Source organism: Gekko japonicus, unplaced genomic scaffold (assembly GCF_001447785.1).
Source record: "Gekko japonicus isolate JY-2015 unplaced genomic scaffold, Gekko_japonicus_V1.1 scaffold1424, whole genome shotgun sequence".
NCBI lineage: Eukaryota > Metazoa > Chordata > Lepidosauria > Squamata > Gekkonidae > Gekko > Gekko japonicus.
This window is the reverse complement of record NW_015173173.1, coordinates 295,063-322,348: the sequence shown is the minus strand read 5'-3', so window position 1 is coordinate 322,348 and position 27,286 is coordinate 295,063. Positions and strand designations below refer to the sequence as shown.

Here is a 27,286-nt window from a genome sequence, read left to right as displayed (position 1 = left end):
GAAGCTGTCCCTTTGGAAGCAAGATTTCTGTGGTGTGAGAAAAAAATTGTGTGTATCTGCTACACCTGCCCTATTAGCAATAAAAGGGCACCCCATTCCCTCTGCTCTTTCTCTTTGTGCAAAATATTCTCCTTCTCAAATGCTTTTCAAGAAACTTTGCTATATGTATTTGCACAGTGTTAGACCTGGAGTATGCTAGCTGCCTAGGTGGAGCACACAGAAACTGGTTTTTGCGAGTTTGAGGATCAGGCAGGGGAATGTGGTGCTAGAGCACTGGACAGACATGTAACTCTCACAACAACCTAACACTAATAAAACCCTTTTAATAAAAATCATAGAAGGAAATCCATCATCAAGAGAGTCAACAGGAGGCAATTTTATTACTGAATGTCATCTGAAATCAGTAACTGGCTGAACAACGGTGAATGCATTGAAATTCAGTTCAGAAAAGATGAAACTGTTTATAGTAGAAGCCCTAGAACTGGAGAAGTGATGGAAATGCTTTTCTTAGCTAGGGGCCAAAATATCAGATTCATCATATGGAAGTGGTCTTGGATCCAGACTCTGGGCCACGTAGGAACAGAAGACTTTCACCACTGTGGTGAATTCTCTTGTAACTCTTGCTTGGACTACTGTATTGCACTTAAAACAGACCTGCCCTAGAGATACAATTATTCTAGAACAAGGCAGCCTTATTAATTCCTAATGTTAGCTGCAGAGAGCACATGACACCAATTTTTATGAGCTTCATTGGTTGCCAGTGGTGGTCCCTGACCACTCGGAAGAACTCCACATTGCAGATGCAATGGTGGCAGAAAAATACTGTTTCTTCACTGCCATCGCTACTATGAAGTAGGCTTTAAAATGAGCTATAGCCCATGCCTTGTCAGATTTGTCCCGAGTATTTCTCCACTGTTGCTCAGGATTCCCAGGCTCCCCGGCCCCTCTTTCCCATCACTGCTCCCGCAGGTAACAGGAAGAAGAAAAAATATTTTATTTATTGACATTATTTATAGTCCACCTTTATCACTGGGACTCAAGGTGGATTACAATAACCAGTGCATTAGGATATTAGAAGTCTGGAACCACCAGAAAGAAACAGAAGCATAGCGTTAAGTATTAACATGACATATTCAACTATAGAGAAATTACATAATAGGATCCTACTTACAATGTGCTATAAAAAGCAGTATAGACCACAAGTCTCAATCATTTATCCAAGTAAGTTTGTGAACCGTTTTGTATGGTTCACCTTATTACCTGCGCAGAAAGGCCCTCTTGAATACTAGTTCAGTTTTGCATAGTTTGTAGAAGGCCAGGAGAGTGGGGCGTTTCCTGACCTCCTCAGGCAGGCCATTCCACAAGGTGGGAGCCACAACGGAGAAAGCACAGGTGTACAGGCAGTTGTTGATTTTGCCCATTTGCAGGTTGGCAGCTGCAGAAGCCCCTGCTAATGTGAGTGAAGTTGTTGTGGCAGAGCATAGGGAGAAAGTGCACCCCTTACATCCCCTTGCACGTCTCCTGGTTGCCACACACACATTTTTGCGGGTTACCCTGCTGTCACTCTAGCTTCCTCCCTTATTTTTAATCACCCACAGCCCCTCAATAAACTAAAGAGCTGTCCAGGCTCTTAGATCGGAGAGGGCACCTAGGAGTGATGTCAGTTGCCCAAGTAATTTCCTTATTCCAGAGGTCAACCAAGGCCTTGACAGAAGTCCCAACCATTTCAGCAGCAAAATCACCAGGATTTCTCCAAGAAGTGATGTCATGCCATCAGCAATGGCTGCCACCCATGTCTCTGCCCCCCCCCCATCTCCCACTGGTTGCGAGGCCTGGCAACCCTACTTCAGATGAACAGTCCAGCACCGCAGGAGCACACTGTGGTAACAAACAGCACCTAAGGGTATCATTTAAAAGGCACATTAAGCATTCACAAAATGGTAAAGCCTTCGGTAAGGATGTGTTGCTGGTCACTGGCATGTCTTGGGTACTGTCAAATAGATGCTCCTGCATCCACATAGTATGCAGCATTTGCAAAGTCAAACTAAGTCCCAGTGAGAACAGCAGATTATAAATGAAGTAAAATAAAATATTGTTATTTGAAAGAAAATGAAATATTCAGTTACAGATGCCTGGAAAACTGAACCATGCATGAATAACAATGCATATACTGTGCTATGAGTCCATGAGATATTTGTACAAAGAGAGTTCACAAAGACTGCAATTTAATGACAGAGCAACCGATTTCCCTACCCTTCACTGACAGGTGTACTACTAATAAGGAAACAATAGTACTCACCCATACTGAGCATGAACAGCTCAGCCCCCTTATTTGCTCTCATGATGTTTCCTGAACTTCTCCAAGGGTTTTTTAAGGGTTGCCAGATATCCAGAGGACTGAAATTTTAACTGACGTTTGAGGGAAGCACAACCTAATTCACAGTCACAGCTGAATTCTGTCTCTACACTTTCTTCCACTACCTGTTTTCTCTGCTTCCTTATCCTTTTATCTTGGTTCTCCCTCCCACCCCCTTCTGATTAGAGTGACAGGCTGTGTCACCACTCAGGTCATAGTCTTGTCTCTCTCCCCCTCCCAAAAGGAAAGACTTGTGCCCGCTCTCATTCACCCTACCCTCACCTAAGTAAACATACCACCCTTCCTGATCTCTCCTGACAGACAGGTACACAAGGAAGCAAAAAGGCATCACAAAAGTCCAGGTGAATGCGCTGGCGGAAATGCTGTCAGAGGGATGTTGCAATAAGGAGGCACTGGGGCTGCTCCAGGTGCTTCTATTTTATGGAGATAGTTAAACCAGTGAGCTGTTTACTCGTAGCCATTACAGAAATCAGAACATTTTTCTTACTGCTGGGGCATTATCCCTAGTATCCTGGTCTAATTTCTATTCATGCTGCTAACCTGCATGTTATGTTCTTTTTTGCTGTAGTATTCTTGTTTATTCAGCGCTGCGGTTATGTTGTGTGCTATTGAATACTTACTCCACCCACTGTGCTACAATTTTCTGTCTAGGGTACTTTTATAAATAAAGCTTAGTGAATTGTTGTGTTTCTGGTGCCCTGTCCTCACTCTAATCTCCACAGACCAGCACAAACAGGGGCCAAAGGCACACGTTCCCTCAGGCACACTTGCGGGAGCCCCCAGTCTAATGTTTCGTTCCAGGGGAGGTGGTCATGGTAGTCTGCTGCAGCCAAAATAAATTAAAGCCTTGTGACACCTTAAAGACTAAAGGTGCTGCTGTGGCAGTAATTAACATGAGCTAGATCCTGCTGTGTCAGATGCATGAAAGTACATTCAGCTGGCCGACAGAATTATACCCAAAGCTACTAACAGTACAAAGGCAGGGAGAATTATTACAAAAAGACAGTCTGTTGTTATATATATACACACACATTTCTAATTTACTGATAGTAACAACTAGAAAGCTGAAATTGACACATATATTTTATTTGTTTTATCCTACATTTTGGGTAAAAAATGCTCTCAAAGGGTTTTACAAGAAGAATAAAATCTATATTGCAAATATGATTAAAATGTGTAAAAATACACATCAAAACTTAAAAAAGAACTAAAACAGCCTACATCACAGCATTCACACTGTTGTCTCCCCCCTCCACTATTCTCCAGTTGCATGGGCAATGGAGGGTAGGAATGGGAGTTTGCCTGCTGGCAGGCAAATGGTAAGCCTGCCCTGTTCAGTTTGGAACCAGCATCCCTTAAGGACTGCCTGCTCCCGTATGAACCTATCCATCTGCTACAATCATCTTCAAAGGCCCCACTTCAGATGCCCCGCCTTCTGACATTAAGTGGGTGGTAAACCAAGACAGGGCCTTCTTGGTCATGGCATCAAAATTATGGCTCCCTCTCCAGGGACATTTGTCTGTCCTGTTGTCATCATCTTCCACCATCAGGTGAAGAATTTTTGTCTCATCTGGTGCTTCCTCAGTGATCCCCTCCTTCCTGCCCTTTGTTTTAAGTGCTGCCTCTACATTTTTGCATATGTATTTTAGTTTGGGTTTTAACTGGTTTTATTGTATAATATTATAATGCTGCGTTTTAATTGTTAGCCACCTTGATGACCTTGATTGGGCAGAAAGGCAGGATATAAGTTTTGGAAATAAATAAAATAATTGCTGGAGATCAAACTAATATTAAATGAAAGGTAGAGGGACCTAAAAGTTGGCAACTATATCAAAGTTGGCAACTATATAAAAAAATCCCTGCACCAACTCACCAGTAACAAAATGAAAAGTCATCATTGACCCACAGCCATAATTCACAAGCCTAGTGGATGCAGGCCAAATTGCATTAAAAATAAATGGAAAGATGGCTGGATGCAGCATGACGTTGGCTTTAAGGGCCCTCTAGCTGACTTGGGCCCCCGAATTTTGTCCCCTCAGTCCCCCTCTATTGGCAGCCCTGCTATTTGTCTGTGCGTTTATTCTCATGTCACAGTCAACGCATGTACAGCTGAATGTGTAATACAAGCAGTGTTCCCTCTAAGCTGAGTTAGTGTGAGCTAGCTCACAGTTTTTTAGCCTCCGGCTCACACAGTTTTTTAAATCAGGAAGGATGGCTCCAGAGCAAACTAATTTATGCAGTAGCCAAATCACTCACTCACAACTTTAATGCCAGTAGCTCACAAAGCAGAATTTTTGCTCACAAGACTCCACAGCTTAGAGGGACTTTGAATACAAGCCCCACTTTTATCCAGGTACTGGTCCCTGAATTAATTCATAAAATGTTGGCTGTTTCTTACACACAGATGTATGCACATACAGGTAGGATGTATGTGCATTCACTGTAACATATGAACAGGGCTAGTAGCATTCAGGAATGAACCCATGTTTGCCATGCTACTAGTTATCATTTATATAGATAAACTAAGGTTTCCCTGTTGGTCTCTAGGGCTGCCATTCCACAGTTCCAAGTGGGGGATCCCTCAGTTTTGGCGGCTTCTGCCCACTGCCAGCTAGCAGGGAAACCCCACCCCCAACAGTGACATCACCACACGACATCCCCGATGCACTGACATCATGCAGAAGGGACATCATTGCATCAGGGACGTCACGTGGCAACACTCTGGTTTTGGAGCAAAACTCTATAGTTTGGTGCCAATTTTACCATAGAGTTTTGCCCAAAAATCAGAGCGTCGCTGTGTGACATCCCCGATTCAAAGAAGTCACTTCTGCATGACGTCAGCACGTTGCATTGCTCTGCCCCACTCCCGGAAAGCTCCTTCCCACCCACCACCAGCAGAGACATCAGACCTGGCAATTCTATCTGTCTCACTCAGTCGACCATCTTCCATTTGTTCTCACCATTTTAGGAATTTTGGTAAATGAGATAAAATATAGAATGCAGACAAGCCAGATATTAACTCTAAATCGGTGCTGAAAAGTGAAGAGTTTTGGGTCAAGGAAAGAAGCAAAACCACTTATCCAAAGAAAATATACATTGTTACAATTACTTCCACAACAGATTGAAAGCTGAAGCTTAGTAGTGATATAGTTGAAGACATCCTGATTGCAAGGAAGGAAGAACACAGGACACTTATAGCAGTCCAGTGGTCAAATTTAGGACAATGAGAGGCCCCGTGGTGGCAAGGAGCACGCAGATCCAAGCTTCAGCAACTCTACCAACACCCTGAGGGTCACTTAGCTTGGACCTTCAATGGCAATGATACTTGGCGTCGACTCACCAGTTTCCTCCTCTTGCACTGCCACCAGCTTGCAGCAGAAAGGAATGAGTGAGCAAGCACTCGTTGCTAGTTCAGCTGAGCTGAAAGGACCTGCATCACTAGCTTATTTTGCAGCAAGGGCCATTCAGTTTTGGCTTGTTCCAGGGCCATTTTAACTCACCAGTCCAACCCTGATATTTATGCTTGCACACTGTATGGTGTAATTAGGGGCTGAATTCAGATATTAACTAATGAATAATCTCCATTTTTAAGTAGCAGTGTGGTGTAGTATTTAAAGTGTCAGAGTAGGGCTACAGAGACCTAAATTCAGATCCTCACAGCCATGAAGCTCTTTGAGTGACAATGGACTGTAGTTACTCACTCTCAGCCTAACAGGGTTACTATGAGAATGAAAATGGAGGAGGAAATAACCATGTAAATAATCCTGAGCTCCACAGAGGAAAGCTAGGAGGGAAAAATATGATAGGTGACTGTAATAAGGATCTAATAACTAATGTGAAATTTAAAACATGATGATGGTTTCTGAAATCTTTGGATCAGTTCATAATTCTGGTATATGGATCTATCAGAGTTTATAGGTGGTGGAGGTATTAATATTGCAGATATGTAACTGGTAAGGATGTTTCCAGCCAGCAGAATGATGTGGATTTAGCCACAGAAGAAGATTACACTGTAAGGTCTGTCTTTCCAAAGTGTTTACACCAATCATATTGATGACTAGCTTTAATTCCATAATATAATCAGTACCTCCTGTTTTCTCAGTCCATTCTGTTCTTAAGAGCTATTCTGTTAACCACAAGGGCTAACTTTTTCATCTTAGCATACAGGTAGCACTGAAATGGGGGGGGGGAGGCAAATGCTATGTGATGGGGCAGACAGAACATAAGAACATAAGAACATAAGAGACGCCAATGTTGGATCAGGCCAAAGGCCCATCCAGTCCAACACTCTGTGTCACACAGTGGCCAGAAATACCAGTGCCATCAGGAGGTCCAGCAGTGGGGCCAGGACATTAGAAGCCCTCCCACTGTTGACCCCCCCCAACGAAATGTTTGGCTAGAATTGCACACTAGGGAGGGGGTTTAGAGGGAAAAGCTACACTTCACTGTTCCCTGGATGTCAAGCAGGAGGGATGCCTTACAGGGCACTCATAAGAAAGTGTAACCTGATTTTTGGCAGGGCAGGAGAAAGCTGGAAAGTCCCTGCTCCTCCCCCCACATCCGCCTCCCCTTTGAAATTGCAATTCCAGTGTTTTTGTTCGGTTTTTAAAAGGACAGCTAAAAGCATCATGGAACTACAGGTAACAGGTACTTCTGCCCTTAATTAAAGGAAAAGGAGAAAAAACTTGGACACCTCTGTTACAGAATGGGCAAAGGGGTCATATGGTGTTTGCAAGCTCCACTCTCTTCTGATGCTTGCATGCCCAGTACAGAAATGACTGTGTTTCTGCTAAATGTGGTACCTGACCAGGGGCTATATTATTTGCGCCCACTCTGCCATGCTGCCCATTTTCCCAGGTTGTCAAATGCTTCCTTGTTCCTGCTCTGCAAGCAAGAATTTAAGTGCCTGTAAAATGGGAACAGTTTCTTCGATCTGTCTGAAATTTGGCAGACAGGCTCCCTTGGGCAAAGGGTGTGACTGCAGACAATTGCATCTCTCTTGGAAGGAACTGTAGCAAGAAATGTTTCCTGTGAAATGAATGGAAACAAACAAAAAAAACCCCAATGGTAGCTTTAATAAAACATTAATGACACAGAATCAGTTTTAAAATAAGCCAATATATATTATATTTTATATAATCTATACAGAACTAAATATTTATTTATCAGATTTATGTTTTCCCATCTAATTAAATGTACTCAGGGAGGCATGCAACAAGGGAAAATAAAAAATAACATTATTTAAAACAATAACATAAATAAACCATAAAACCAAGAACAAGACTTCAGAGATCATTGTGTTCTCCTATGATTGTGACTCCTCCAAACTATAGGACTATACCAGAGGAATCAGGAAACACAGAGTTATGGAGGTTAGTTGGAGTCAGTAAATCATTATGGTTGAATCTGCATTTGTCTTTCCTACCAGTGTCCCAGCCTTCAAACTCCGTCTTCAAAAAAGCTGTCTACATTTGGGGTTGTTTTCACACCTCAGCAGTGCTAGCATACTTTTGCACACCCACATATGTTTATTGCCCTTTCGTGGCAGCTCCACTGTCATTGCACCTCTGCACTGCTTTAAAAGAATCTTCTCCAAACAACATTCAAACAAGCACAGAGAAAGACGGAGTCACAGCAGCACGAAACTGATGCAGATTCGACCTATGTTCTTCTTCTGCCTACTTCTGCACATCGGCCTCTCGGATCAAAACACATAATCCAGATCACAGTGAGCCCGACCAGTGTACACCATACAGAGCAGCACAGTCACTCCAAAGGGTTCTCCAAGGGAGCTAATCTATATATATTGCAAGGGTAATTCCCCAGACCCCAAAGGGAAAGTCAGTAGTCTCCCTAGAAGAAAAATTCTTCTTGATCTCAAATAATTTAGATGCTGGGTACACAAGAAAACTCACCGTCTAAGTCAGAGTTCCCCAACATGATGTCTGTGGGTGGGTGCCCTGGGGCCCACAGATACCTCTTCTTTCCAGTTGCTTCAGCAGCAGCTGCCGCCACAGCACAAAGGATCTTCACTGCTGGACTGACAGTCAGGCTGTTTGTATGCAAGAAAATATTCTTAAACAACATGTTCATTTTTTAAAGGTGTCCTGTTAAACAGAGCTTCTGCCTGAAATGCTGACGGGTTACTATTAGAGATTCACATCCCCTCACTCTCTGAGATTTTGTGGTCAGCTCTTTCTCTTGTGGCAGCCATCTTGTGGTTGCACCCATCATCCAGTGTCAGGATTTCAATGGTGCCCACAGGCTCAAAAGAGTTGGGAACCCCTGCTCTAAGTCTTCCCAAAATAAAAATTGTATTAGGATGCTAGTCCACCCCTTCCAACATCCCATCTCAATTAGTTGTGGTGGCAATTCACAGTGGCCCAGAAGAAGGGGCAGCAATTGAAAGGCTTAGGCAGTGGGACGTCTCTTCCTGAGTCTGGAAAGGCCACCGCTGACACTTCGGAAGATAAACAATAGCATCATCCTTTGCCAGAGTCTGCAGCTGAGGGAGGTAGTCTGATCTGAGGGGACAGAGTTAAAAGCCCATACAGGCACAGCCTGTGAGGCACTGAATTTCTTCCCCAGCCACCCAGCACTCAGTGTCAGGAGATGCTATATTTAGAAGGCTGATAAACCCTGAAGCAGACAGTTGTCCTGCCCCTTTGAGAAGAAATGCCACAGCGAGGGAAGGAGGGCAGCTGCTTTTATCGTAGCTGTGTCTTCTGCCCAATTCTCTACTTTTCCACTCTGAACCCAGTTAGGCACAAATAAAATTCTGGAGTTGAGAGAGTGAGAGAAATTTCTTTCCTGCATTAAAGGTAAGTTGCTGTTGGGCTCTCATACTGTTTTGCTGGGTCATTGTGTAGTAGCAACTCAGGTTCTGTTTAATGGAGCCCTGGCTGCATTCCTGACACTTGAGACAAGCTGCCAGTGGGTGGAAATGGAGTGTGTGAAAGGGAAGGCAAGTGAGAGAATCAGAGGCCTTGTGGGCTGAAATGGGACAGATGTGTCTATAACAAGAGCTAGGAATCAGGCCGTTTTTCTGTTCAAAGCCTGAGGAACCAGCTGCTGATTCTCTGGGTTCTTAAAAAGATTCCGAGGGAAACCATGGCAGAATTGTGGGAGACATTTCAACAGGGTGATGTTTTAATATTTAAAAGGTCTTCTCTTGTATACATTCTGGGGTTTTTTTAAAAAAAATGTCTTCAGAGCATTTAGTGTGATTACTTATTAATCCTTATGTTAGCTTTTGTAATGTTACCAACAAGGTTAATGGTCACCTTTGTATAATCAAAAAGATTTGGCCCTTTGACATTCATAACAAATATATTGGCTCATTTAATTGCCACCGAATGTATAGAGTCAGAGACTTGGCCAGAAATACATAGATGTCCCCCTGCCCTTCAGGCCCCCTTGCCTCGGCCCCTTTTTCCTTAGCAGTATAACTCCGTAGCAAAGACCTCCCCAGACTGAGTTCAGAGGTTTAAAGTTCTTTGGAATAATTTGGTTTACTCATTATGGAAAGCAAACACCTGCTATCCTGCTCTTTAAAAACCTACTAAGGCCCCGGTCACACGACAAAGTTGCCGCGGGAGAGGCACGGATGGTGGGCGGATTATCTGGGCTCGATCACACCCCAACATCTGGGAAGTGGAGCGCACCCGTGGCTTACCGCCGACAATGCGCCTTTAAAAACTAGTACCTCCAAGGTACTAGTAAACGTTTGCCATGGGCTGCCTCCAGACGCCCATGGTGTGATCGCACCGGCGCGTGGCATTCCCCTCCGGTCCCTCATTTACCTGCCGGCGCCGAGGGAAGGACCCATGGTGTGCTGCCAGCGCGTCTGATCGCGTAATCGCGCATCAAACTGCGCCGGGGTTTTTAGCCACGCCTCCCCCCCATGATATCAGGCTGTGTGACTGGTGCCTAACAGGGCCAGTGTTCCCTCTAAGCTGAGTTAGTGTGAGCTAGCTCACAGTTTTTTAGCCTCCGGCTCACACATTTTTGTCTCAGCTCAGGAAGGATGGCACCAGAACACATTAATTTATGTAGCAGCCAAATCACCTGCTCACAACTTTAATGCCGGTAGCTCACAAAGTAGAATTTTTGCTCACAGGACTCTACAGCTTAGAGGAACATTGAACAGGGCTGCTCTGCTCTGCATGGCTTCTCAGTGGTCTTCTCTGTGACTCATCATTGGTGTTTTTGTACATTCTGGTCGCCCTCATCCTATCATCTTCCCAATTCCAGGAGGTCCTGAGAGCTGCTATGGCAAGGGCTATGGATTCAGAGGGTGAGCAGGTGGTGCCTGTTGAAGAAGGCCCAGATGTGAAAGCCGTGCAAGCCCACTACCTTCGCAGTCCCTCTCCCAGCCGGTGAGTGTTTTCACTCAGCCAGAGACTTCTGACTGTGTGGGAAAAAATTGTACCCTCTTTCGCCTTTCATGCACTGCCCAAACTCTGCTGAAGAACAGAGCCTAAAGGGATTTTTCAGAAGCCAGATTGGAGAGCTCATGCATTCTTTATCCAGTTGATTCAACTGAGGTGGTTTCCCACAAATACAGGGTTATGGGGGGAAAGCATTATTGAAGCTTGTTGAGGTGGGACAGAGGCAGCAGAGCCCACCCAGGCTGCAGTGGTTTGCATTGGCCTTCTCTTGGTTCAGTTCAGTTTCTGAGTGTTTGATTGTATGGACCAGAGAGCCATGAACAGAAGATGAGCCTTGCACAGAAAGATTCCCATTTCAGCAGTGGCTGTCAGGGTTTCCTTAATTTCTTAAATTTAGTCTACTAGAAGAAATCCTCCTTGCCTCCCCATTCCTGGGGTCTTGCATTTTATCACTCAAGAAGACTCCCATCTGCCTTGGCAGTTCCTTCCCCCTGCATTTGTATTAGCTTGCAATCCTGTGCATGCTTACTTGGCAATAAGTCCCATCAACTCCAGAGGGACTTCTTCTTTAACAAACATGTTCAAGATTGCACTGTGTATCAAGGTCAATGCACAGGGTATTTATTTATTTACAAAATTACTGCTCTGCTTTTCCACTCTCATCAGGGCCACCAAAGAGGCTCAGATTAAAAACATACATAATAAAGTCACATCATACAAACCATTAAAACATAACAAAAACACACCCTTAAAACAATTCAGAACTAAAATACATATACAAAAACATCAAAACAATTAAAACATAGGGCAGGAAGGAAAGTTCACGGAAATGCCAGACAAAACAAAAAACTCTTCTCCTGCTGGTGGAAGATGGCAACAGAAGGGGATAGATGAATTTCCCTGGGGAGAGAGTTCCAAAGTTTTGGTGCCATGACTGAGAAGGCTCTGTCCTGGTTACAACTCATCTAATCTCAGGGCACCCAAAGCAGGGTCTTTAAAGATGACTAGTGGTTGGATGGGTTTGTAAGAGAGCAGGTAGTCCTTCAGGTATGTTGGTTCCAAGTTGTATAGGGTTTTAAAAGTCAACACCAGCACCTTGGATTGTGGCCAGAAATAAATTGGTAGCCAATGCAGATGGGCCATGACTGGAGTCATATGGTCCCTACATCCCACTCCAGTCTACATCCCACATGAAGGTGTGTGATGTAAATTCTTAGGTTCACCAAGGGCCCTGTTTTGTCAGACTTTCTAGTGGAATAGGATCTGCCCATCCACACTCTAAAAGAAAGTGGGCACTTTTTAACAACAGTAACTTTTAACTACATAAATTACTTTAGGACTGTGATTCCAAAGGACAAACCCGACTGTTGACTTATCTCCCATCATCTATTACACATAACAACCTAAGACATTCAAGTCCCTGACATAGATGATCAGAAGTGATTTGACACCAGGCCTCTCTTTGGTCATCTCCTCCCCTTTCCTCCTCCCCTTTTGTAATTTTCTGGATAAATATGAAGGGATTTGTTTTTTCCCCCTTTCCACTGCATCTGAAGAAGTGAGCTCTGACTCACATATGCTCATGCTGGAATAAATGTTGTAAGTGTTTAAGGTGCCACTGGACTTGTTTTGTTTTGCTATAGTAGACTGACACAGCTATCCCTCTGGTGTTGTCTTACGTCTCAGCCAAGTTTTCTTGGTGTTCCATAGAACAAAGGAACTGGATGCTGACTGGCCTTTCTTATTAAACATAAAACAGGCAGACTGTTATTTATTTACTTGCTGACTTCATTTATAGACTGCCTTTTTCATTGAGAGTCAAGCCAGGTCCCACAATTAGAAGACAATGCAATAAAAACAATGTAATACATGCAACAGACAATGCAATAGGAACAGTGTAATACATGCTATAAGAAATGCAAACAAACAAAAAATCCTGGATTGCAAAATCACTACAATGCAAGAATAAGCTCCTTAAAATTTGACAGACATTAAAGTTAGAATCCTGTTCACTTTATAAAATGACATTGCTGAGGGCCAAAGGAGCAATTTGCTATTTTCCAAAGCATTGTAAAGTCCATTCCTAAGAGACATGCAAAGATGCAGCTGGCTTTGTAACCCTGATCCATTTTTAAAAATTTGTCTAGTACCATGATTGGCAATGAGAATGAGCCCTGCTATCCAAACCATCTGTCTTTGTTTCAGCTTAGCTATACTTGGCCAAGTTTTTTTTCTTTACATATGTCTGATTTGCATGTGCATAGTTAGTGAATCCTGAATCCAACAGCAATTGCTTTAAAAAAAATAATAGTTCCAAAGTTTTGGATATAGTGGGCTGTTGATGGTATAGTGATTCCCAGATTCCCCATTCACACCCAGTAGAAGAAGTCTGAGGGTTCAAACCAGAAGGTGCTCTTCCTTCAACCACACTACTAGAGCTTCCTGAGAGTAGTCCCTTTCTCCATCAGGAGAGGTATACATGAGCATAACAGCATACCACCCACGTGGGGCATGAAGTCTAGCTGCCTCTTCTTTCAGCTGTAGCTGGAGATTCTGACTTCCCAGAGAAAGCAGCTCAGAGCATCAGAACTCTAGCCCCTATCAAATAGAAGGAGGAGTTCCTTAGAGGGATCTTTTGAACTGCACCATGTTCTAGTAGGCTGAAGGAGCTGAGGCTTCTTCATAGAGGACATTCCTTGCAATGATATGGGGAAGAGTCATGGCTTGGAGGTGAAGCACATGCTTGGCATCGAATGGTCCCCCAGGTTCAGTCGCTGGCATATCTTTTAATTTCAGGCTGCAAGAGCTGGGAAAGTCTTTTCACTGCCCAAGACCCTGGAGAGTTGCTGCCAATTTAGAGTAGGCAGTCCGGAGCTAGATGGACCAATGGTCTGACTCAGTATAAACAGATTAATTTATTATGATGGGGGGAATCCCTTTCCTATATGCTCCAGTTAACAAAATAAAGCAAAAGTCCAGTGGCACCTAAAAAAAACCCCTAACATTTATTTCAATATGAGCCTTTGTGAGCTGTGAGCTCAACGGACCTTTGCTTTATTTTGTGAAAACAAACTAACAAGGCTACCTCTTTGAAATCACCAGTTAACAACTCTGAGAGGGAGAAAAATATCCCTCCTCTGTAGGCTCCAGCTGTCCTCCCTCCTACCATGATCCTTGCTGGCCAAAGAGCAAAACTGGAAGGAGAACGGCTTGGGTTTCCTGGCTGGATTATGCAGCTCCCCCCCCCCAAGCCCTAAATAGTTCCATATATGCAACATGTCAGTACCTCCTTTAATGCTGTGTGCAGGAAAACCTCTACCCACACACCTGACATCAAGCAGTGACAGGGGCTGCAATCTAATGTCACAAAGAATCTAAAGGCACAAACCTGTTTAGGGTCAGACTCGCACACATCTTTCCTCTCTTATGCACAGTTTGCAATTGAAGACTTAACTATTATCGGAAGTCTTCATAAAACTCCAGTTTATCATGATGTCCGAGTACAGCCACTGAACAAACTGGAATTTGTTTCCGCACTCCAGGCTGAGATTCTGAACAGATAGTTGTTTGTGATGTCTGAAGACAGCGAGGGTAAAAGAGCACGTGAGTGATCCTGTTCTGAAAGTGCCATTGGTCTGGATTGCATCATGTGTCCAAAGAATCACAGCATGTTTGAACTGTGAGGGTCAACAACTAGTGAAGGCTGATGGGGCAATGTAAGAACTCCTGCTTCAGGAAATCTGAGCTCCATGTTAAGGTATCCATGGGCCATTTCACACATTTTGTAAACAAATGTTTGCTACATTCACATATTTTAGAGAGGTAGCTACAATTCTATGCATACATATAGAGGGGAAATTCCTATTTAACTTAATGTAACTTATTTCCAAGCAAACATGTATGGGATCGGTGTACACCTAAGGTGTTTGATGTACACTTAGAAACGTTATATGTGATTTTAGATTTTTTTTGTCCTTGAACATCTATTCATTATAATTGTTCCATTCTCTAATCATAGAATCTATTATAAAATATACAAATCTTTTTCTTGCATTGATACTGTACAACAACTCTATCCATTTGGGGGTATCATTACTGCTCAATGCAGCACCTGATTTTAAGCTATGTATTCATTTATATTTTAGTCCATGAATATAACCTTTACATTGATTTAGTTGGCATGAGTTATTCTGGAGTAGGGAGATAACATACCCCAAATCTGGTCATTAACATCTGTACGATGCACAAATCTGTTTTGCTGATCAAGCAAATTAATTGTGCTAAATTAGTATGCCCCATTTGCTTAATTTCCAACAGGTGTTCGGTTCTTCTGCTACATACAGGATAAATTTAGGGATCAGGCAATCAAAAATATTTTTAAAGTAACCATTTTCCACCATCAGGGGCTTCTGATAGCATCCTGCTGCTCTTCACTGTGAATTCACCCATCTTTGATGAAAAAAGATGGAGTCTGTTTACCTAGGCATTGCTATGTCTTCACGTGCTTCAATGGCACAGAGCTTCCAAATCCAAGCCTCCATTGTTATGGTGGCCACAGTTTTCCTGGAACATGTTCCGAATGGCAAATAGAAATTCAGCAGAGACAATTTTTTTATCTTCTTCCACTCGTTCTTAGTTTGCTTGGCAGTATTAATCACAGTAAATGACTGCACAGCCAATAATATCCTCCAAATCATACCAGGGATTTGCTAGGCAGCACATTCAGTGGAACAACATGGGGTCTACACATTTGTTCTAGCATGCTAAAGAAGGCAACGGATTTATTAAACTGTGAAGCCTGCTTGACTGCTAGCTTGTTTGTAATGTGGCATGATAGTAACTTGCAATTCCTTGAGTAAAAGATCTTATACCCTGGCCGGGAGGGCAGGGTATAAATTTGAAAAATAAACAAATAATGTTATTAGTTTAAGATGTGGAAACAGTGTTCAAACTGACATCCTCTGCTTGTTATTGACTAGGGGACATCCTTAACGCTCAGGGTATATCTGGAGGATACTTTCAGAGAGAGAATCCTTTCTTTTCATATTGGCAATTCAATTTTACAGGAAATCAAGGCCAGTGGTCCCAGTGTCCAAAAGTAGTATGGTGCACTCAAACGCTCGGTGATCCTGGGATTGCTAAGCAATAGCACATCCCTTATCTCTAAGGGATGGAGAGGGGGGGGGGCACAGCAAACTTTGCTTGCCTTTGACAGTGTAAATAGAAGGGCACTATACACATCTAATACATTAACACCAGCATTCTGTTCTCACTCTTCTCTCAGCCCACCCCTCCATTTTAATATACATTAACCAAAGTCAAAGCTCTGCAGTGCTTTGTGTACTTGACCCCCGGCTAGTACAGCTCTCTCATGTTCCCGGTCTTCTGAGCTGCCACTGGCTTGGGAACCTTGCTGTCCCCATAATGTTTCATGACTAGTTGCCATAGAGACCAATTCTGATTAGTGCAGCTGTCAGACAGCCTGTGTTTACAAAACTCAGAGACATCTGGACCCTCTAGTGGATGAGAAAGAAACATCTTCCTCTGTAAACAGACAGTGCACACACTCAGCTCCTTGACTTTGCCACAATGGGGGACACTTGAACTTGTCAGTGGAGGATATTTTCACCTTTGCTCTGTCACTTCTAGCTCTAGTTTTCCCTTTAATTCTTCACATGGTTGTCAGTGCTGGGCTGGCAACTTGGGAAACAGCAGTGCTACAGTTCCCTCTGAATAGCCCCATGCAAGGCGCGCATCTCAGCTTTGGAGCCATCTGTGCTGGCAAAACCACACTGTGACACAATGCCTCCCCCCCCCCACTCCAAAGCCTATATATCAACTGTATATCTAATAATTTTTGAAATCAATTTCTTAGTAACATCTGGGTGACAATGTAATTTGTATAACAGAAGATCATTGTTGATCCCATTTTATAGAAGAGAAAATGGAAGCAAGAGAATGGAAGCCAGTAAATCAATTTACACAAGTGACTTTTCCATGGGGAAGTCATCATGTGATTAAATTTCCATTAATTCCTTCCATCATTACTTATTTTTACAAATGGGTCTTCACATTATATAATCAATTTACACAACAGGACATTACCATTCTATAAATCTTACATTCTAATAGCCGCCCATGGCCCCCATCTGAGGATAGCTAAATCTGTGGATCAGGGCCACATGGAGGCTTAAGAGATTGTTCAGCAAAATTAGGGAACTCCTCAAGTCTGCAGAAAAATCTTAAATAAAAAAATACACAAGGGGATTTAACCCCCCCCAATACAATGTCTGTACATGTGCAGACAACACACTTCAGGAAACTGCTCTAGCCAGCCACTGTGGCAGAGGAGGACACCCGTGGACGCCAGCAGCCACTGCGGGTTCGGTACCGGAGGATGCTGGCAGCCACAGCAGGCCTAACTACAACAGAGGACGCTGCCAGCCACTGTGGGCCCAGTCAACAGATGAGGATGCCAGCAGCTGCTCTGGGCCAGAGTTTGGTGGTGGTGGACATCGGCAGTGGCTCTGGGTCCAAGCGCCACTGCAGTGGACATCAGCAACCACCTCAGGACCAGGGGTGTTGGTGGCAGATGCTGGCTGACAGACTCAGAGTTGGTTGTGAGGCCTGGAGCCTTGCCAGCTCAGCAATGTGGGGCGGAGGTATGAGACCCCTCACACAAGTCTCACGGGTCCTCCCTTGTGAATATTTATTCTGTAAATTAATGTCTTGATTCACCACTTTTGAAGAGATGAACACATTTATCATAAAAGAGTAACTGTGAAGGCATTACAGGGAAATGTAACTTTGTTTTGACATTTTCCTTTAAAGATTTGTCCAAAGACAGACCTTCTAGTAAAACGGTCTCTTTGCCTACCAGCTCACCAGAACAGATTTTATTTTAAGCTGCTCTGTTCTGAAGTGGTTGCAAAAGACTACTGTATCAAATATGAATGTCAAAAGCACTGGCAAAGTATTGCTTCAAGCAGTTGTCATTGATCAACAGATACTCGGTGATATCTGACACAGACACTGAGAGCATCTTCATGGAGCCCATCCATCTGTCATCTGCTGTGGCTGCCAAACAGATCATCAGTGAAGGTAGGGGGAAAGAAGGAAAATAATAAAAAAATAGCGGGTTTAAGGGGAGAAGGGCATAGAATTGGGGCACAGAATTGCCTATTTGGGACACAGATGTTGGGATGCCAGATTTGGGACCTGGACAAGTGTGATGTTGGGGGTCCTTGTCACATTCAGGGCAAAGCCTAGTGCTTTTGCTCTACCCAGGATTTCCAGGATGCACAAAATACAACAATAACAAGTACAACAGACATAAGAGCACACTCTACAAACCTGTCTGGAGTCACAGAACCAATGTTTCAGCCCAGAGGTCAGGGGAAAAATAGGGTCCAGGGCTTGGGAACCGGTACAGAATACAAGGTCTAGGTTTCTAGCTGTAAAAGCAAGCAGAGGTTAACAAGAACAGGGTACAAGTCAGGGTGGCACACTTGTCCATGTGCATGGCAGGGTTCCTAGAATAAATCAGGATGTCATCTAGATAACTAGTGATGTGCCAATCAAGCAGATCTCGAAACACGTTGTTCATGAATGGTTGGAATACCATCAGAGCATTACAGAGGCCAAAGGGCATGACTAGATACTCATACTGCCCATACTGGGTCTCCTCTCCCTGCCAGATCTGGACTAGATTGTAGGCCCCCCTCAAGTCTAGCTTGGTGACTGGTGTGGCTCCTCAGAGCCATTCCAACAATTTGGGAATCAAAAGTAGTGGGTATCAGTTGCAGACCATAATCTTGTTGAGCACCTGGTAATCATTACACAGGCGAAGTCCCCCCTTCTTCTTGACAAACAGAACCAGGGCTGAAGTGGGAGAGGTGGATGGCCAGATAAACCAATGGGCGAGTTTTTTTGTTAGAAATTCCCAGAGGGCCACCCACTCCAGTTCAGACTAGGAATACAGCTGCCCTGAAGGCACTGGTTCTCCAAGTCATAGGGACAGTGAGGAGGGAGCTGATTAGCCCCTTGTTCCTCAAACACGCCCCAAAAGTCTGTGTACTGAGGTGGAATCCCCAGTTTGCTTTGGTGGAGTCCACCCCAAAGAGCACGGTTCTGGGTGGTTCCTGACTGGAAGTCTGAAATTGGATGGTTCTGCAGGCCCGGTAAATGGTGGGATTGTGCTGACTCAACCAGGTCATGCCCAACACCATTGGGAATCGAGGCACACATATCAAGTTAAAAGACAGTCACTCCCAATGTTGACTAGCATACATAAAGATCGTCCCTGCCTCATGAGTGACCAGCCCTGATTGTAATGGGCGGCTGTCTATGGTCTCCACCAGGGTAACATTCTCCTTGGGCCGGGTCAGGATCTGGTTCTGGTAGGTAAACTCCAGATCCAGGAAGCACCGGGATCAATCATTGCCTGGGTTTTCAGGTGTTGATTGTTGGGCAGGAGCAGTTCTATGGGGGGAACTGCCCATTTCCAGGGTCAAGGGCCCCACTGAATCCAATTGCTTGCTCCAATTCATGTGGGCCACAGCAAGTCAGTGCCGAGCATTTAACGGACTCTTGGATCATCGCTTCTCAGAGCAGGAAATGGCAAAATGTCCAGAATAGGCAAAGAGACTGGGTTCTCCTCCTATTTTTTTCTGCAGACATTAAGTGGGGCCAAGCCATCCCCAACTGCATGGACTCACCCTCACCTGCCCCCACTGGTACCAGCAGTGCAGGACTGGGCACTGGGCTGAATGACAAGGAGGCTCCGTCTTCCAGAGTGATGCCCCCTGGAACTGTCTTCAGGCCTCCAGGCAGTCGTGGTTGTGTTCATACATACCACCAGTGCCTAGAGAGTGGTAGGCCATTTGGTACTGGCCAGCTCATCCAGGACCACGCCTGCGAGGCCCTCCACACAAGCAGAGGTTAACAAGAACAGAGTACAAGGCAGCAAGTCAATATTTTATCTGCCTCCTTTTGCGGACTCAACCCCCAAGGCCCAGGTGGAGACTGAGGCCCTGGCCTCTGTGCCCTTTCTTTCTCCTGCCAGAATAAGCAGCTTGGCTATTACTGGGAAGCATTCTCACTTCCCAATGCTTCCCCCATTGGGTCTGCTTCTCAACCCAGCTGCTCAGGTAGGTATTCTACCAGTGTGGAGCCTGTCTCCTCCGATTCCTCTGAGGAGGAGGAGGAGGAGGTGGCAGCTGGCTGGGCCATGGCAGTTCTGCCGCTATGTCTTACATGGACCCATGTGTATGTGTACAGACTTGGGAAATCAGAAGCACAGAGGTGCATTCCTGTATGCACAGACCACATGCAAGAAGTCTCCTCCTTTCCCCCACTTGTTGCTGCAATGGTGATAGCTAGTATCTATTCTGTTTTGCATACAACTATTTACAACAGGTCCCATTGTGTTACAATTACGCGCTGAGGATCATTGCTATTTTGCGCTCTTATACCCAGTTTCCTCTTTTTCATGAAAACCAAAAACAAAATACTAAGAATTCTTGTGAGAAATGTCGGAAGGCCAGGGCAGGGCCCAATGGTATGCATGGAAGCAGGGTGGGGGGACTTGCTTTTCAGGGGCTCACAGTAAATTGCCCATGTTCCCTCCCCACCACCACCCTTGGCAGCTTGGCTTCAAACCCAGTAATTCTATAGCATCTGGAAACCATTTGTAGAACCTCTTTTTTTCTGACAAATTGAAAGTTAATAGGGTATTGAAGGTATTTTGCTTTCACATTTTGTTGAACAAGAAGCCAAAATATTCTATTTTGATCTCAGTTGTAGGGAAATGGTAGGCACTGTGAGTGCTATTGTAGGAACTTCCCTAGAATCTAGATGAAATGCCTGCATGAAATACCTTCCTCTTTGGAAAGAGACTCCACTTGACTCCAATATAATGATGAACAGAATACCACAGATTGCCACTTGGCTAAACTGATAAACTCACTATGTATATAGCTTAGTCCAAGGGGATGGACACAGGGTTGAGCAGTCTTTTTAAAAACTTCAAAGGTAAAGAACACCAGAATGTTCCTTGCAATTTTGAAAACAATGAGGTTGGTTCATTCCAGAGCTGAAGACAAAGGAAGTGAAAGTAGACTCAGCATGTCCAGGGATACTGGAATCTGCAGAGCAGCTATTGGTTGAAGATCTATACAATCGTGTCAAGGAAAAGATAGATGACACTAGTTTGTTCAACACACCATGTGTTATGGACTTGCAGAGGGCGCTTGTGAAGGACCGGCTTGAGGCCCCACGGGATGCCATTGATGAGGTCTGGCCAAATATCTTCATAGCAGAAAAGTGAGTAGGAAGTCCTTTCCTCCTTGAATAAAATAGTTAAAGCTAATTTTTAAAAAATGGAAATGCTGGAATTCTTAAAGAATCTAGACAGAAGTTTTGTGATATATGTTGAGGAATGTATATGTTGAGGCATACATGGCCTACATTTGTTCTATACCTCTGCCGCAGTGCCAGAGGTATTTTATTATGTATTTTATTTTAAAAGCTCTCATTAATAAGCCTTTGAATGTGCAATAATTTATGTATGTATGTATTTTATAGTCTGCTTGTCTCACTGAGACTCAATTTGGAGAGTAGGGATTAGGGTGTAAGACTTAGAGAGGGCAGGCATGTTCCAATACTTCGTGTCCCGCCAAAAATGATACGCATCTTTCAAACCTGCTTTGTTCTTGGCATTCTGATACTGTTCTAACCACTAGTCAGATTGTCAGGATACATAGAGTCTGGACCAGTTCCTCATCAGCTTCTCGTTTACTCTTTCCACTGCATGTTCTTGCACCACAAGATTTACTCAGTGTAGAAATCAGAATCTAATATTTCTTCCTTTGGCTTGAAGGAGTGTTGCAGTAAATAAAGGTCGCCTAAAGAGACTAGGAATTACACACATCCTTAATGCAGCTCATGGGACTGGCGTATACACAGGACCAGACTTCTACAATGGCATGGATATCCAGTACTTAGGGATTGAGGTGGATGATTTCCCAGATGTGGACATCTCTAAACATTTCCGACAGGCTGCAGAGTTCCTGGATGAAGCACTACTAACCTATAGAGGTAAATGGGGAAGCAGAGCTAATGTCCACTCATGGCTCTTCCAATTTATTTATTATTTGTGATGTAGCACTATAGCCCTTTTACATAGTAGTAATATTATTTTTTTCTTTCCAGCAGAACTTTTAAAGGTTTCCATAATCCTCTGAGAAGATAGTTATGAGCTACAACTTAATAATTAATAAATGATCCATTAGTAGTCATGGAAAACATGTCAAATACCAAAAGATTTAATTTTTATTTATTCTACAGTTTTATATTAAACCAATTAAACAAAAAACATCCTTTACATTATTGGTATAAAAATCTAAATGTAAATTTTGGTTAAAATCTGTTTGAAATCATACTCTGAATTACGAGTGGGATGTCCACTAACTTTTGGGAAATGAAAAATCTTTCCCCAATTTTATTCACTGCAGTTAATAAATGGGTAAAGTCCAGTGCAAATCTACTGAAGACAAATATGCTCCAAAATTTGGGGGAATTTAAAATGTAAATATTGAAGATTAATATTAAAATGTAATATTAAAATGAAATTTTAATATTAAAATTTAATTAAAATTAAAATGTAATTTTAAATATTTACATTCCCACCCCCCAATTTTGCAGCATATTATTTTTCAGTAGATTTGCACTGGACTTTACCTTTAGAGAGTGAGTTTGCTGTAGTGGTTAAGAGCAAAGACTCTAATCTGAGAGAACCGGGTTTGATTCCCCACTTTTCCACATGCAGCTGCTGATGTGATCTTGGGTCAGTCATAACTTCTTTCAGAGCTGTTCTCTCAAGGGCAGTTCTCGAGAGAGCGCTCTCAGCCCCACCTACTTCACAGGGTGTCTGTTGTGGGGAGGGGAAGGGAAAGGGATTGTAAGCCACCCTGAGACTCCTTCGGGTACTGAAGGGTGGGGTATAAATCCAATCTCTTCTTCTATTTATCAACTGCAGTTAATAAATTGGGGAAAGATTTTTCATTTTCCAAAAGTTAGTGGACATTGCACTCGTAATTCAGAGTATGATTTCAAACAGATTTTAACCAAAATTTACATTTAGATTTTTATAGCAATAATGTATGGGATGATTTTTCAATTTTCAAAAATTGAAAGAAACTTAAAAAAATTAAAAATTCTCTCAGAAGGATAAGCAACAAGATTACTTTATATAGATTTTAATATTTTTTTAATTATGGGGAAATGGGAGACTATTACTGTTCTGTGATTAAAGTTACCTCAGGAAAGGGTTACATGAGCTTCATTTATGTTGCCTGTAAGATGCTTTCAGATGTTTGTGATGAAATTGATCAAAACACTGAAATAGACTAAAGAGGACAGAAAATATACCATGCTGGTCTCTTCTATAAACAGTTTCATAATTATTATGACACCGTAATTTTACTTTCAGGAAAAGTCTTGGTCAGCAGTGAAATGGGAGTCAGTCGTTCAGCTGTGCTGGTTGCCTCTTATCTGATGATCTTCCATCACATGACCATCTTGGAAGCCTTGATGACTATTCGTAAGAAACGGCCCATTTATCCCAATGATGGCTTTCTGAAACAGCTGCGGGAACTCAATGAAAAGTTACTGGAGGAACGGCAGGAAGAAGATCCTGAAAATTCTGATGATGATGAAACAGGCAGTCAGATTTCTGTTGTTAGAGCTGGAAGTTGTTCCATGTTGTCTGGCCTAGAAGATTCTGGGAGTATCATGGGAGCCAAAGTCCACTCTATCATGGTGGAGGAAGAAGACACAACAAGCCTCCTGGGAAGTGTTATGAGCACCTCATCTATGGCAAAATCTGCTTTAGCTTCCAAACAGCCAACTCTTATCAGTGAGGAGGAGGAAGAACAGCTTTATGAAGAATGGAGGAAGAAGCAAGGCTTGCCTGCAAAGGAACTTTCAAGCAAGGACGGAGAGAGTGAATCTTCACACCCTGCATTCCAGGTGCGAGAGGAATCTGAGGAGGATACGGGTCGGATGATCCAGGAATGGCAAAGCAAAAATGAGAAGTACCAAATGGAAACTTACCTGTTTCCCAAAGAGGAGGATGGTGATTCTACCATAGAAGGAAGACCATGTGCAGTAGGTGACATAAGTGATACTGAAAGTTTAAGCAGCCAGGAGATCAGGATTTTGAAACAACAGCTGGAAGCAAGTAGCATCAACAGAATGAGAAGAGGACGCACAGACTCTATGTCTACAGAAAGCAGCTGGGATATGTGGAATGAGAGGATGATGGAGATAGAGAAGGAAGCTGCTCAAAGATATTGTTCCAGAACTAGGCATGGTGATGAGAATCTGAACTTTGAAAGAGGAACAAAGGAAAGAGATATAGATGAGGAAAGTATGTTATCTGATGCTAGCTCTTTTTATAATTTCTGTCAAAAGAATAAAGACAAACTAACTGCTTTAGAAAGATGGAAGATCAAGAGAATCCAGTTTGGCTTTCACAAAAGAGATTCAGAAGCCTCTGAGCAATCCAAGGCTGAAAATGGTAGCCAGCAAAATAAAGAGGCTATAGAAGAGGAGAAGAACTTGTCAGATATCAACCTGACAGCTTACCAAGCCTGGAAGACAAGACACCAGAAGAAGGTGGGCAGTGAGAATAAAGATGAGATTGTAGATCTTGTTAAAGTTGAAGATTCTGCTTCTGCTAGGAGAAAGCAGAGAAGAATGGAGTTGCTTGAACACTCCAAAAAAGTTCTGGAAGAAAGTCAGTCTCTTTGCAGCTGGGAAGCAGAAAGTGCCATGAGTGGAAGCATCCCGTTGTCAGTCTTTGGGCCATCAATAGTTTCTGTGAATGGTACAGAGGACTCTGCCTCAGTTTTAAGCATGCAAACCAATCGATCTTCTTTTTCTCAGGCTAGAAGCAGTAGTGGGGTCATGCCAAGTCCTACAGTAGCAACAGGTGTGCCCAACCTCCCAGTTGGCCCAGATAATTCAATATCAATGGCCAGCATTCAAAACTGGATCGCCAATGTAGTTAGTGAAACTATTGCTCAGAAACAAAATGAGATCCTGTTGTTGTCCCGCCCACCATCAGTAGCAGCTTCCAGTGTGATGTCAGGAGACCGTTGTAGACATCTGGACGATGATAAGACGTCTCTGCTGAGTGCAACAAGCAGTTCTCTGCCTCACCAGCAGGGCACCCAATATGCAGACACCCAGTCCATCCTATCTTGTAACACCTCAGTGAGTGGAAGGACAGGAGGATCCAGCTCAAGCAGGAAAGTGACACAGACAAGTAAACCTCTGTATAGCCTCTTTGCTGATGAGATTGATCTGAAGAAGCTGAGCAGGAAGGAAAGGGAGATGCAAATGGAGATGAGAGAGAAAATGTCAGATTACCAGACTGAAAAGCTGATCAGTGACAATAAACGTAGCACTTTATTTAAGAAGAAAAAGATCAAGGGAGATGATGAGGATGTGAGGACAAAAAATGATACAGGAAACCCAATAAGCAGCATGAAGTACCCATTGCACACAGATCTCGACAAAAGTGACACAATTTCCACTCTCTCAGGCCAGTTTGCTTGTACTGGTGCTATAAGATCTGAGGTAGAGAACAATGTAAACAAGTGGCTCAAGGGTTTGAAGGCAGAAGAAAAGTCCTCCTATCAGGACTGCACTGATAATAGCGGACAGAAATATGCAAGACCATCCACATTTAGAAAAGTGGATAGTGAAGCTTCTAGTTATAGGTATTGCAGGTCCCAAAAAGAAGAAATGGATTGCTCCTCAGCTTACCAGTGCAGAGATAACTTGCAGAGAACTTCATCACAATTTGCCTCTGCTCAAGAAGACAGAGAGGCATACAAGTTTACTCACTCAAAAGTCAGTGAGACAAGTTCCAGAGAAGCAAGTCCAGAGCCCTGTTTCTTCAGAAGAACTCCAGAACCATCAGAATCCCATGAACCATCCACACATAGTCGAATCAGATCACATAACTTTGAAGAGTGTGAGGAAGAGTCTGGTTCAGATGTGTCTGAATTTGGAGCCAAGAGAAAATTTACCCAGAGCTTTGCAAAATCTGAAGAGAACACAGAAGGAAAAGTGGAAGAAATGAAAGAGTGCTTTGCCTCAAGGCATTCCTTCAGACACAGGCAAAGCACTCGCAAAGAGGAAGACGAAGAAATGGATGATGATGCCATAATTGCTGCATGGAGAAGTCGACAAGAAGAAACTAAAGCAAAACTCCAGCGCAGGAGAGAGGAATGATTGAGAGCAAAGTCATGCTATTGCCATTTTCTCTTATTTGGAAGATAGCCTTCCAAGCTTTTGCAAAGCACCAAAAGTCAAAATTCCATTTTAATTACCTATAATTACCTTTGATCATCTTTGCCACTTACCAGATCATAATCCTATGGATACCATGGTATCCTTCATTCTCTCTCTGACAGAAAGAATTTTTTTAAAAATTAAAATGTGGCTTTTCCAAAGAACGTGGGATTGTGTACCAATATTCAATCCTAGGTGTCTAGAAACATTTCAAGTGATATTTCTGGTTGGAGATTTCCCCCTGTAATAAAACACGGAAAAAAACCTTAGTGATAACAAATATCAGAAGCCTAAATGGTTCCCTCAGATTTATATGTTTTCTTAAATAACTGAAGATTCACTCCAGCATTTTCTGCTAGTTCATCAATATTAGAACTGGAACAATATTAATGGCCTTTGCTGCCAATTCTTCTAGTTTTTCTACCCTGTTCCCATGTGAAAAGTACAATTGAGCTTTAAATATTCTTTTGCTTCTAAAGCCCAAAGCATGGGAGCTTTTCTGTGTCTTGTATCTATAGATAATACTACAGTGGGAATATACTGAACATTTGTTCCCATGACAACTTGTCACTGTGCAAAATATCAGTCATTGGTCATATGGGGAGAATTTGTTTAGGATTTTAATTTTATTTGCTATAAAGATGACAACACCACAGATTAATAATCTAGTTTTGGAATTGAACGGCACATCTAACGTCATAAAACATACACAACAACAGCAGGGTATCCCTTTTAAATGTAAAAGGCTACATTTTGGTGCGTGTTCAGTGCAGCTAATAGAACCTCTGTGCTGAAGTATGCTAGTAAAAGATATATTATCAACAACTTTGTTTGTCTGCTGTGTATGAACTGCAAGAGCCTCGTAAGAGCCAACAGACCAGATCTGGTCAGGTGATGAGAGCAGCCCTCTATAAATGCTTCCAAGTCACAGGTCTGCTCTCTGCCACTCCTGGTCATAAACTTGCCCCACCCAGTTTCTCTGGCTGAAACTTGCCCAGCTTTTGCGAGTGTCTTGCCTTACATTGGCTCCTTAAGTGTTATCATCCCATACAAATCAGCAAGAGACAGACCTAACCATTTTCCCCAACCCAAATAATTTTTGCTGTCCTCAAATGTATATGACCCTCCTGTTTCCTGTTCTCCTCCAGTTTGACCC

General features: G+C 43.1%; 2 protein-coding genes across 2 annotated transcripts in view; one reads left to right on the top strand and one right to left on the bottom strand.

Moving 5' to 3' along the window:
- GPA33 (glycoprotein A33) overlaps positions 1–2,499 on the bottom strand; it is a 47,382-nt gene extending 44,883 nt beyond the window's left edge. The window contains exon 1 of the mRNA XM_015422553.1: positions 2,300–2,499. Coding sequence (XP_015278039.1) covers positions 2,300–2,342 — 43 coding nt within the window. The 5' untranslated portion in view covers positions 2,343–2,499. The remainder of the gene's footprint in view (positions 1–2,299) is intronic.
- Positions 2,500–9,054: 6,555 nt separating this feature from the next.
- Positions 9,055–26,260, top strand: DUSP27 (dual specificity phosphatase 27 (putative)). The gene is made up of 6 exons (XM_015422555.1): positions 9,055–9,198; positions 10,631–10,755; positions 17,774–17,868; positions 20,859–21,090; positions 21,647–21,864; positions 23,258–26,260. The coding sequence occupies exons 2-6, from the start codon at positions 10,649–10,651 to the stop codon at positions 26,068–26,070; spliced, it is 3,465 nt and encodes a 1,154-aa protein (XP_015278041.1). The 5' UTR covers positions 9,055–9,198; positions 10,631–10,648; the 3' UTR covers positions 26,071–26,260.
- The last annotated feature ends 1,026 nt before the right edge of the window (positions 26,261–27,286 follow it).

Coding starts and splice junctions, on each gene's coding strand:
- DUSP27 (XM_015422555.1), top strand. CDS start 10,649: ATGGCAAGGGCTATGGATTCAGAGGGTGAGCAGGTGGTGCCTGTTGAA. Junction 10,756..17,773: donor CGCAGTCCCTCTCCCAGCCG/GTGAGTGTTTTC, acceptor ATTGATCAACAG/ATACTCGGTGATATCTGACA. Junction 21,091..21,646: donor AATATCTTCATAGCAGAAAA/GTGAGTAGGAAG, acceptor TTTGGCTTGAAG/GAGTGTTGCAGTAAATAAAG.